This window comes from Galeopterus variegatus, unplaced genomic scaffold (genome assembly GCF_000696425.1).
Source record: "Galeopterus variegatus unplaced genomic scaffold, G_variegatus-3.0.2 Scaffold439, whole genome shotgun sequence".
Taxonomy (NCBI): Eukaryota; Metazoa; Chordata; class Mammalia; order Dermoptera; family Cynocephalidae; genus Galeopterus; species Galeopterus variegatus.
The window spans coordinates 475,188-488,246 of record NW_007726550.1 but is presented as its reverse complement, the minus strand read 5'-3'; the positions used below and the strand labels follow the sequence as shown (position 1 = coordinate 488,246).

At 39.1% G+C, this 13,059-nt stretch overlaps 1 protein-coding gene across 1 annotated transcript in view; it reads left to right on the top strand.

Annotated features, from left to right (window-relative positions):
* Positions 1–218: 218 nt before the first annotated feature.
* PSMD5 (proteasome (prosome, macropain) 26S subunit, non-ATPase, 5) overlaps positions 219–13,059 on the top strand; it is a 28,812-nt gene continuing 15,971 nt past the window's right edge. The window contains 4 exon segments of the mRNA XM_008568770.1: positions 219–391; positions 9,696–9,840; positions 11,307–11,420; positions 11,868–11,996. Of these exon segments, the coding sequence (XP_008566992.1) occupies positions 219–391; positions 9,696–9,840; positions 11,307–11,420; positions 11,868–11,996 (561 nt within the window).

Below are 13,059 nucleotides of genomic sequence, written 5' to 3'. Positions count from 1 at the left end.
GCCAGACCGAGCCCCGCAACCAGTGACACCCGTGACGCGGCTCTGACGTACCCTGTCTCGCGAGGATGGGCAGCCGCCTCGCGTTTCTATTGGTGGGCCCCCAGGTAGCGATGGCTGCCGGAAGCTGGGTCAGGGAGGCTGCACTCCGCAGATCTCGCGAGACTCGGAGAAGCGCCCTCCGAGCCGGGCGGCGGCGAGCCCCAGCGGGCGGGAGCAAGATGGCGGCGCAAGCGCTGGCGCTGCTGAGGGAGGTGGCACGGCTGGAAGCGCCGCTCGAGGAGCTGCGCGCGCTGCAGTCGGTGCTGCAGGCCGTGCCGCTCAGCGAGCTGCGAGAGCGAGCGGCGGAGCTGCGTCTCGGCCCGCTTTTCTCGCTGCTCAATGAGAACCATCGGTGAGAGAACCCCGGGGCTTGAGCCGGGAGAGGGGCACCCTCAAGTATGAAGACGGGGTTCTGTTGGGGCTGGGGGAGTGATGTTCCCAGTCACAGGGGTGGTAGAAAATAGCCGAAAAGGCAGAGGGAAGGACCCTGGACTGAGAGGGAAGAGATGGGGTTCAAGTCCAGCTTCTGAAGGGGGCCCCTGGGTAAGTTTTCTCCAGCCGCCCGGCCTCACTGCCTTCTCCTGGAAATAGGAATTGGAAGAGGAAGCAAGGTTGCCTACCTGCTTCTCAGCCATCAGTACACATTCTTTTACCTCCTCTTCAAAAGGGATCCTATTCTGGCAATGTGGCAAAATCCATCAACATCTTAAATTCACATCCTAAATATTTTCTCTAATTCTGTAGGTTTTCTTTTCACTCTTCTTTGCTTCCTATGCTATGCAGAAGCCTTGATGTACTCTCATTTGATATACTCTCATTTGTCTATTTTTGCTTTTGTTGCCTGTGCTTTGAGGTCTTATCCAAGAAAATGGTTGCCCAGACCAGTATTATGATATGTTTTACCAAATGTTTTATTCTGGTAGTTTCATGTCCTACATTCAAGTCTTTAATGCATTTTGAGTTGATTTTTGTATGTGGGGCAAGATAGGGGCCTAGTTTTATTCTTCTGCACGTAGATATCCACTTTTCCCAGCACTGTTTATTGTGAAGACTGTCCTTTCCCCAGTGTGTGTGCTCGGTGCCTTTGCTGAAGATCAGTTGGCTGCAAAGGGGGGGTGGGGGGGGGGCTGGATTCTCTATTCTGTTCTATTGGTCTGTGTGTCTGTTTTTATGCCAGTACCATGCTGTTTTGGTTACTATTGCTTTGTAGTGTGTTTTGAAGTCACGTAGTGTGATGCCTCCAACTTTGTTCTTTTTGCTTAAGAATGCTTTGGCTCTCTTTTCTGAATCTTATAGGGTTCCATGTGCATTTTAGGATTATTTTATTTCTGTAAGGAATGTCATTGGTATTTTGATGGGGATTTCATTGAATCTGTAGATGGCTTTGGGTAGTATGGACATTTTAATGGCATTAATTCTTCCAATCTATGAATATAGGATATCATTTTATTTTCTTTCATCAGTGTTTTGAAGTTTTCATCATAGAGATCTTTCACCTCCTTGGTTAAATTTATTCCTAAATATTTTACTTTTTTGGTAGCTATTTTGAATGGGACTACTTTCTTGATTTCTTTTTTAGATAGTTCACTATTTTTTTTTTTTTTTGTCTTTTTCGTGACCGGTAAGGGGATCGCAACCCTTGGCTTGGTGTCATCCGCGCCGCGCTCAGCCAGTGAGCGCACCGGCCATCCCTATATAGGATCCAAACCCGCGGCGGGAGCGTCGCTGCACTCCCAGCGCCGCACTCTCCCAAGTGCGCCACGGGGTCGGCCCAGATAGTTCACTATTGGTGTATAGACATGCTAATGATTTTTGCCTGTTGATTTTGTATCCTGCAACTTTACTGAATTTATTAATCCTAACAATTTTTGGTGAAGTCTTCAGGGTTTTCTACATGTAAGATCATGTCATCTGCAAATAAGGACAGTATGACTTCCTTTTTTTCTACTTGGATGCCCTTTATTTCTTTCTCTTGCCTAATTGCTTTGGCTAGGACTTCTAGTACCATATTGAAGAAAAATGGCGAATGTGAGTATCCCTGCCATGTTCCAGATTTTAGCTGAAAAGCTTTCAACTGTTCTTTGTTCAGTATGATGTTTTAGCTGTGAGTTTGTCATATATGGACTTTATTGTGTTGAGGTATGTTCCTTCTATACCTAATTGGTTGAGTTTTTATCATGATGGGATGTTGAATTTTATCAAATGTTTCTTCTGCATCTATTGAGATGATCATATGGTTTTTGTCCTTTATTTTGTTAATGTGATGTGTGATGTTTATTGATTTCTGTATATTGAACCATTCTTGTATCCCTGGGATGAATCCCACTTGATCATGGTGAAAAATCTTTTTGCTGTGCTGTTGGATTTGGTTAGCTAGAATTTTGTTGAGGATTTTTGCATCTGTGTTCATCAGGGATACCGGCCTGTATTTTTGTCGTTGTATCTTCGTTCTGTTTTGGTATCAGAGTAATGCTGACTTTGTAGAATGAGTTAGAAGAATTCCCCCCACTTCAATTTTTTTTTGGGGGTGGGGTGGCTAGCTGGTATGGGGAACTGAACCCTTGATCTTTGTGTTGCAAGACAACACTCTAATCAGCTGAACTAACTGGTCAGCCAACACTTCGGTTTTCAAGAAAATAGTTAAAAGAGTGAAGAGACAGAATGAGAGAAAATATTTGCAAACTGTGCACCTGATGAGCGGTTAATAGCCAGAATATATAAGGAAGTCAAAGAACTGAATAGCAAAGAAACAAATAATCTGATTAAAACATGGGTAAAAGATTTGAATAGACAATTCTCAAAAGAAGACACGCAAATGGCCAACAAATATATGAAAAAATGCTCAACATCACTAATTATCAGAGAAATGCAAGTCAAAACCACAATGAGATATTATCTCACCCCAGGTAAAATGGCTATTATCAAAAAACCAAAAAATATCAAATGCTGGTGAAGCTGTGGAGAAAGGGAAACACTTTAACACTGTTGATGGGAATGTAAAATAGTACAGCCACAATGGGAAACATTATGGGGTTTCCTCAAAAAATTAAAAATAGAAATACCATATGATTTAGCAGTCCCACTACTGGGTATATATACAAAGGAAATGAAATCAGTATGTCAAAGAGATATGTGCATACCCATGTTTATTGCAGCACTATTCACAATAGCCAAGATATGAAATCGACCTGTGTCCATTAACTGATGAGTGGATGAAGAAAATGTGGTATATTTAACAGTGGAATATTATTTGGTCCTAAAAAAAGAATGAAATCCTGTCATTTGCAGCAACATGGATGAACCTAGAGGATATTATGTTAAGTGAAATAAGCAAGGCACAGTGCTGGAGACCAGCTCCGCAGGATTCGTTGGACCTGTACTAGGTCGTGTGGCGTCGGCGAGGAAAGAAAGAGACGGACCACAGATGTCTAGTGCAAGTGTGGACAACAACCACAAAAATCTTGCTTTATTTATATGTTTTTACCTAATCTTTTACACATTGGTTTATCTTTTAATCAAAACATTTTTTATTTTGTTTCTATTGACTTTTTCAGTAGAAAGGTCAAAACGTTCCAAGGCACTCATGTTGTGACAAGAACACCTACTCATGCACCAATAGTTCACCCCAAAGCCTGTGGCTTGTGGCCAGGAAACTATACAATAGCAGCATGCTTGGCATTAGAGAGCGTCAGACTTTTGGTCTGAATCACAATTCTTGACCTTTTAAACTTACACAAACTTATATTTTAAATTCTTATAAAATCTTATGTTTAACAATTTAATGTCTTATGTTTATATTTATTATTTTAATTTATGACCAAAATCACAATATATACAAGATGATTTTATGTAATAAAACTTAATTATAATGTTCTATTATATTTTATACTACTATTAAAAACAATTATACGATAAACTAATCTAAACAAAATCTATTAATATCAAAAACCTTTTTATATATTTTTATTATTTTAGCTATTCATCTTTATAGTAAAACTTTCTAATTTTTTTACCAATTGACTCTAGGAACAGTACAAGGAACAAAGTGAAAAATTAAATGATCCTATTCAAACTAACAAAAACGCAATATATCATTCTTATTATTACTAGGGAAACAGCATGTACTTGGCAAATCAAATGAAACTGTGGGAATGGGGAGAAACAAAGAAATCTGTAACTGGTTGATGATCAATTAGTTATAAACATTACTGCACTCAGACCCACCATCTCCCTGGGGGAATGTAAATAGAAACCTAACATAATAGCTTCATTCCACAGGTACAAGAGCATGACCATAGCCACAATGGGTCCATGCGCACATCACTTACAAGGAAGATTAATGACAAAATTAAGTGGAGCCAACCCATACCAGGAACATGCCTCACCTACACCTTTAGTACTGACAGTGCCCTTTAAATAAACCAGTTAATTTTGATGTATTTTAACATGTCCTTTGAGAAACTCCAGGGAATTTCCCAAAGCCATACTAAGCCAAAAGGTTAGGCTGTTTAATTCCAGGAAGCCTCGTCAAGGAACCAAAGGTGAACAAACAAGAACTTCCATGGAGCCGTACCACACACGCCGTACCACACACATGGGACCCCCTTGTAGCCTGCAAAACAAGGGGTATCGCTCCTCAGCCTCCCATGCCGTTCCCTATAGCAGGACAGCTCACGGCAGCACAGAGAGACAGATACTACATAATCTCACTCATATGTGGAATCTAAAAAAGTGCATCTCAGAAGGAGAGTGGTTACAAGAGGCTGAGAAGTTGGGAGAGATGGTGATGGGAAGAGATTGGTCAGTGGGTGCAGAGTTATAGTTAGGAGGAATAAGTTCTAGTGTTTCATTTCACAGTAGGGTGACTGTGGTTAACAATAATGTTTATTTCAAAATAGCTAGAAGAGAGGACTTTATGTTCTCACCACAAAAAAATGGTAAGTGTCTGAGGTGATGGATATGCTAATTATCATAATTTGATCATTATACATTGTGTGCCCATATCAAAACATCACACTGTACCCCATAAATATGTACAATTATTATGTGTCAACTAAATATAAATAAATAAGTTCACCTTCCTTTTGACCCAGTCATTCTTGTTACAGGAATTTAACAATGCAGGTATACTTGCACAAAATATACTGTACATACAGAAACATTTATAAAGATGGTATGTAACAGCAAAAGACTATAGACACAACCTAAATATTCATTAAAAGGGGATTCTAAATAAATTATGAGTTATTATTGCTGTAACACCATTCAGCTATCTAAGATTTTGAGGTAGATGTCTATATATGGGCATGGAAAGATCTCTGGTATATGTTGTTGAATGAAAAAAAATTGCAAAAGTTTATGATCCCATTAAGTGTGGATTTTTAAAAAAATTATGATCCCCCACCCCAGAACATACCCAAGCAGGCTCATATAACACTGGGAATATCTGCAGAGATACAGCAGAAACTGTTAATATGGAACTTAAAATGGTAGGACAACAATTTGTACTTTTGATTTTGTATGCATCTGTAGTGTTTGACTTAAAACACTTTGTATTTGATAATTTGATCATTTATAAGAGTTTAAAATGTGATCCATAAATTTCAGCGTCCTTTCTATTTGGAAAGATAATGAACTGTTGGATCAACGTGGGATGATTTCACAGGGCTTTCTTGGCTCTGATAGTCTAAGCTTCATCCCTTTCTTATAAATGTTCTCTCTTTGTTCCATTCACTAGTTAACATTATTCAGATCTGCCTATGATCTTATTTGTCCTCTCTTTAATTCAGGCCTTCCTTCTCTCCCTGTTGCTAGGTCTGTTGTATTAGTCTGACTTCTCATTACCTGTAATCTTTCTTTTCTAGCGAGTCCTTCCCATTCTGCAACCATAGGGAACTTCTCAGGTCAGTTGGCTGAAGTCACTTTCATGGTTTCCCATTGCCAACGGTGTAAAATCATGACGACTTATTCTGAAATTTGGGCTTCTTATAGTATGTTTCCATCCTACTTTTCCAGCCTCATCTTTTTTCTCCATTTCGTTTATATTCTATCTGCTCCAGCTACCTTGTGGCCCCACTTACTTTCCCTTGAGTGTGACTTGCACTTTCCTAACTTTATTTATACCAGTTCTTCTAACTGAAACACCCTGCTCTCTCTCCATAATGTATCTATCCTCTAATGCCCAGCTGAAGCACTGTCACCTCCAAAAAGTCTTTCTCAATTAATTCAGTTGCAAGTGAGTGCTCCTCAGATCTCCCAAGAGACATTATTATTTCTGTTAATGATACTTGATACTATTGTCTTATAGTTCTGTGTGTGTTTACTTTTAGTTTGTAAATTTTTTAAAGGCAAGGGCCATATTTTGCTCATATCTGCATCCCTCCTAGGGTCCAGCACGTAATATCATATATGCGCAATAAAAGATGAGACACAGAGTTTAGAGAGGCCAACTAGTGCAACTCTTTGAATTATAGATGAAGAGACTTTCAAAGGTCCTACCGCAAGTTTATAACACAGATGCAAAAGGAAATGAAGTGAAAGGTAGTTTGAGGAATAAGGTCCATGGAGAAGATTGTTTGCTGAATGAAGGAGCAGTGCTGTAGGAAACAATTTTAAGCAAAATTTGAAGAGGATAATTCAGAACTGGATACATAATAGATACCAATTGCAATTTGTGGGACTGGTTCTTCTCTGGAATACTATACTGGCAGTCTTCAGATATATTGCTGTTATCCTGGCTAAATCACACAGGTTTTTTATATATTGGTTCAGGCTCTGATCTTGTAGATATAAATCTAGAATCTTGACAGGTGCTTGTGTGAGGGAAAGTAAGGCCTAAGTTTTTTGTTTTTCTTTTTTTAAGTGTGAAACAAGATCATGCTTTAATTTTGTGAGGCAGCAAATCTTACAGTAAAACAGAATTCTGATCTTATTCAAGGTAGCTAAAAGATAGATGGGTTTTTATTTAAGCCCTACAGATACAAGTTACTGTTAAAATATGTATTTTCTGTTAATGAATTGGGGTCTTAGGACACCTTCAAATGATCATTTTATTTACATCTCAAAAGAACTCAGGTGTTATATAGAGCAGTAATTAAGCTTAATAACTCCCTAAAACTATTAAAATCACACTCCTAAAGTAAATATTTTTAATGTTTCCCAATATGCTTCTCGATGTAAATAAAAGCTGGTAAATCCATGATTGTGCCACAAACTTGTGCCTCCTGTGAGTCACTTCACCTATCTGGCTTCAGAGTAAGTCATAAGATTACTGCTTTGCAACATGGGAATCAAATGAGATTGACTATAAGTGAACTTATTGGCTTGTTGGTATCAGAAGGCCATTATGATCTGAAATTTGTGCACTATGCAGTTTTACCTACCACTATTTTAAAAATAAAATAAAATTTAAAAACAGTTTTATTGAGGTATAATTTAAATAAAATAAACTACACATAATAAAATATACAATTTGGGTTGTCCAGTGTGCTCACTTGGTTAGGTCATGGTGTTGATAACACAAAGATCAAGGGTTCGCATCCCCATACCAGTCAGCCTCCAAAAAAATAAAAATAAAATGTACAATTTGACAAGTTTTGACATTTGCCAGTCCCTGGCAACCAGGAATTTACTTTCTGTTTCCATGGATTTGTCTGTTCTGTACATTTCATATACAGTTGACCCTTGAACAATATGGGTTTGAACTGCACGGGTCTACTTATATGCAGATTCTTTTTAAATATTGAAAAATTTTTGGTTAGGTGTGTCATTACTGTGTGACATAGCTAATCCAAAAATTAGGTAGCCTACCTAATACTACGCTATTAGTAGTTAAGTAAAGTACTGGAATTATCAAAAGGATGCCTTTTGCATATGGCTTCTTTCATTTATCATAATATTTTCAAGGTTCATTCATGTTGTAGCATGTATCAGTATCTCATTTCTTTTAATGGCTGAATAATATTTCATTGTATGGATATACCACATTGTATTTATACCTTCATCAGTTGGTGGTCATTTGGATTGTTTCCACTGCTTTGAACATTCATGTACAAGTTTTTGAGTGAACATATGTTTTCAATTATCTTGCGTAAAAACATTCGTAATTACTCCCTTAGGCTCAGTTATGCAAAGTGAAATCCCTAAGTTAAAGGGGTATGTTCATTTTTAAGGCTTTTGATTTGTATTGCTTAATCACCTTCTAGAAAGGTTGTATCAGTTTAATTGTATACTCCCATTAGCAGTATATTAGCCCATTTATTTGTACTATCTATTAAAGACAAGGAAATTGTTCTCAGAACACCTTTTGTATTTGTAATTGGTAGTCATCAAGTTCTGATTAATTTACCTCTTTAGTAGCTTTTGAATTTTTTCCCTCTTCTCCATCCCCACTGCTTCTCCTGGTTCACTTCATCATCTCTCACCATTAACTGCCTTCTGACTGAAAATTTCCTCTCTAGCACAGATGCAGAGTGATTGCTATAAGGCAGATGTCATCATGTTACTTCTCTGTTTAAAATTACTTCATGGCTTACTGTTGCTTTTCTGGAAAAATCTAAATTCCAAGCATGACATAAAAGACCTGTCAGAATCTGGTTTCTGTGCATCTTTCGAGTTTCATTGCCTGCCATTCCTTTCACCCTTTTACCTTCTCCCCACCTCTTCCCCATTGTGACCCCAGTCATAACAAGCTACTCATTGTTCCTTGAAAGTATAGCACTATGTCTTATTCCTCTGTGCCTTTTTTTTTTTTTTTCCTTTTTGTCTTTTTTCGGGACCGGCAACGGATCGCAACCCTCAGTGTCACGCCCGTACCGGACCGGGACCGGCAATGGGATCGCATCCCTCGGTGTTGCTCCCACACCCCGCTCAGCCAGTGAGCGGCCGGTCTGTATGTGGGATCCGAACCCTCGGCGGGAGCGGCAAGCAGCACACTGTAGGAGTGCGCCACCGGGCCAGCCCCCTCTGTGCCTTTTTTTTTTTTCCTTTTTGTCTTTTTTCGGGACCGGCAACGGATCGCAACCCTCAGTGTCACGCCCGTACCGGACCGGGACCGGCAATGGGATCGCATCCCTCGGTGTTGCTCCCACACCCCGCTCAGCCAGTGAGCGGCCGGTCTGTATGTGGGATCCGAACCCTCGGCGGGAGCGGCAAGCAGCACACTGTAGCAGTGCGCCACCGGGCCAGCCCCCTCTGTGCCTTTTTATGTGCTGCTGCTCTCTCTGCCTGGAACACCTTTCTTCTGGATAGCTCCTACTTTTTCTTAAAATTTAGTTCAGGTGTTACCCCTTTGGGACACCTTCTCTGTACTTTGTGTTCCTTTTTTAAGCTCCCATGGCTTCTAGCCCTAACCTATAACATTTATCTACTTGGATTACAGTTGCCTTTTTTATTTTTCTGTATCTTCCATTAGACTGAGTTCCTTGAGGCTAGAGAATATATCTTATCCTTTGTAGTCCCAGCACAGGCATGGCACATGATAGGTACTTAGCAAAATAAGTGAGTAGAAGCTTATTAATAAATGAGTAGAAGTTTCTGTTTCAAAGAGAAGTCTATGTGGAGGAGATCCTCACTGAACCAAGCTTTAGCTATTGTAAGGTTGTTACTACTCATCTGATAGGATGTGAACTAATGAGATCTATGGTTTTCTCTTTTAGGGAACAGACTACTCTGTGTGTGTCCATTCTGGAGAGATTGCTCCAAGCTGTGGAGCCAGTTCATGTGGCCCGGAACCTCAAGGTTGACCTGCAGAGGGGACTGACTCACCCTGATGATTCTGTAAAAATCCTTACTCTGTCTCAGGTATGAAATATTACTAGCATATATAAGAAGGAACCAACATTGATCACCTACTCTGTGCCAGGTTCTTTGCTAGGTACCAAAGACAGAGAAATGAAAAACACAATCTCTCTTTGTCTTTATGGAGTGTCTATTCTAGTGTGCATAGCTAACTATAACCTGGGAGATACAAGTTGAAGTAAGAAGTTCCATACTATCTGAATCATTTATTCATGAATTACTAAGTTCCTTTTACATGGCAGGGGTATTAGTCCATTTCTGTGGCTTGTAACAAAATGCATGGAAATGGGTGATTTATAAAGAAAAATGAAATCTATTGCTTACAGTTTCTGAGGCTGGGAAGTCCAAAGTCCAGGGAACAGAGCTAGTGAAGGTTTTGGTGGCAACAGTGATGGCAGGATATCACATTGTGAAAATGGCGGAGCAGAGAGAGCAGAGAGTAACCTCCTCAATCACTCTCTTTTTAAAGCCCTCAGAACCACACCCCTGACCACCATACTGCATGGTCGTATAATCCAATCATCTCTTCAAGGCTCCACCTTTTAATTGCCATATAGGATTTCCTACCCTCTTAACAGTCACAGTGGGAGCTAAGTTTCTAATACATAAAACTTGGGGGACACAACTCAAGCTTCAGTGAGTTTTGGGGAGACATAATTCAGTCCACTACAGCAGGCACTGTGACATATGCAGCTGTAGTTACCAGCTAAATAAAACCAATTTTTTCCCTTCAAGGAACTCCTAGTCTAGAGAGAAAGATCTCCATGTGTTCAAACAGCTACTCTGCCATGTTAGGTCCTATTAAAGTGGCATGAACCAAGGACTATTGTAAAGGTCACTAAACCAACAAATTAAGACAGTAACATCATTCTGATAACCAAACATCCTACTATTTGAGTGAAGAGTTGCTGCTAAGGATCATCTTGTTGAAATGTTAGGAGCTAAGCAGTTAGTTATCCAGTAGATTCTCAACTACTGCTTTTCCTTTTCTCCTCTGAAGTGTTTATTCAATAAACAGGGAAGCTATCGATTTTTTCATTGACCATTTATGTGCCGTTCTACTGTGCTTTTCCTGTTCGTTCTCATTTAATCTTCATAACTGTCCCAGAATTAAGTATTATATTCCCATTTTACAGATAAGAAATTAGGCTCAAAGAAATTATTTAATTTGCCCAAGGTCAGTGTGGCTAAAAATGGACAGAAATGGGATTCATTCCCTAAGCTATCTCAGCTCTTTACCCATTGTTGTTGTTTTTGTTTTTGTTTTTGTTTTTTTTCTTTTTCTTTCCAATATGTGACTACACTGTATGTGTGTTTGGTTTTAATAAATTTGGGTCATTTTGGATTTTTAATAACTTGTAGCTGTAATCACTAACTTCTAAAATAACTGCACACTGGATATTTGACTACCATGTGTTCATATGTTGCCCTGTGTTAGGAGAGTGTTTCTGATTGTTTTTTTCTCTCAGGTAGGAAGAATTGTTGAAAATTCTGATGCTGTTACTGAGATTCTAAATAATGCTGAATTACTACAACAAATCATTTATTGCATTGGTGGAGAGAATCTGTCTGTAGCTAAAGCGGTAAGTCTACTAGAACCATCAACTTAAACATGCAGAGCTATTAGTGTCCTACATGACACTAATGAATTGAGAGGTGAAGATTTAGAATGGATGATTTGTGTAATTGAATTTGCAATATCACGTGGACAGTATCAAATAAATAAATGGTTGTCAGATAAATACTAGTAAACCCCTTCTATTTTCTATTATGCACATATATCTACAGTATACATCATAGGCCTTATACTGGGTTGCTTGATAAGAAGCAAAACTTACATAATCTATATTCTATTGGGAATATCGTGTATCTTTTCCAATTATAAATAACAAAACATAGTGAATGCTCACTGGGCAAGGTACATTTCATGCACTAATTTCCACATCATTCTTATGAAGTTTATATCAATATTCTATATTTTTGTGGCTATTATGTTTTTGTGACTTAAGAGATATTTCATTTCTTATAAGGCCATCAAATCCCTGTCAAGAATATCACTAACCCAAGCTGGACTGGAGGCTTTATTTGAAAGTAATCTGCTGGATGATTTGAAAAGTGTTATGAAAACAAATGACATTGTTCGATACAGAGTGTATGAGGTAAGACTAAAAACACACTTTCTGGGGCTGGCCCGTGGCTCACTTGGGTGAGTGTGGTTCTGATAATGCCAAGGCCACAGGTTCGGATCCCATATAGGGATGGCCGGTTAGCTCACTGGGTGAGCGTGGTGCTGACAACACCAAGTCAAGGGTTAAGATCCCCTTACCGGTCATCTTTTAAAAAAAAAAAACACACTCTCTGATGTTTACAAAGCAGAATACAGTAAGGCTTACACTGGAAGACAAGATGGCTTATATAATGTGTATTTATTGAGTATGTAGTATGTGTTAGGCCCTATACTAGGTGCTAATATAGGGATGTGTTCCCACCTACTGTGTGAGACAGTCATATAAAAATTATTTACAGTGTAGTATAAGTACTATATTGAGGAGATACCATTGAAACCAGACTTTAAAGAGATTAGTAGTAGTAATAAAAAGAAGAAATGGCTCTTATTTACACCGGCTTTGTACTGAGCACTATGCTAAAATCTTCACATGTGTTGTCTTTAATTCTCACAGTAAAACTTGTATGTTATCATCGTTAACCTCACTATTGATGAAGTAACTGACCCAAGACCACACACTTTAATAGGTTGCGTATTCAAATGGAACCCTCTGCAGTCCAATTTCCTCTTCAGAGCACTTACTTTGCATGTCTTGATACCACACTACCCTTCTGCTTCTCTGTCTCTTCTCAGTCTCTTGGCTCATTATCCTCTTTTGGACCTTTAATTGTTGGAGTTCATGAAGGTGAAGTCCCAAGCCCTGCTCTCACTCTTCTCTGTACTCATTCCTAGGCAGTTCATCTTAGGATCTCAGTTCCCCCCACGTGATGATTCTCAAACGTAAACTTCCAACCCAGAAATTCTCTTTTGAGCTCAGATCTTCATATTCAACTGCTTACTCGCTTACTCACTCTCAGCCTCTTGGACATATTCTAGGCCGCTCAAACTCATGCTCAAACCAAATTCCTGATCTTCATCATCTACCCTGTGCCCCTGATTTAAAAAAAAAAAAAAAAAAAAAACAACAATAAAACGGCCCCCCCTCTGAGTCTACA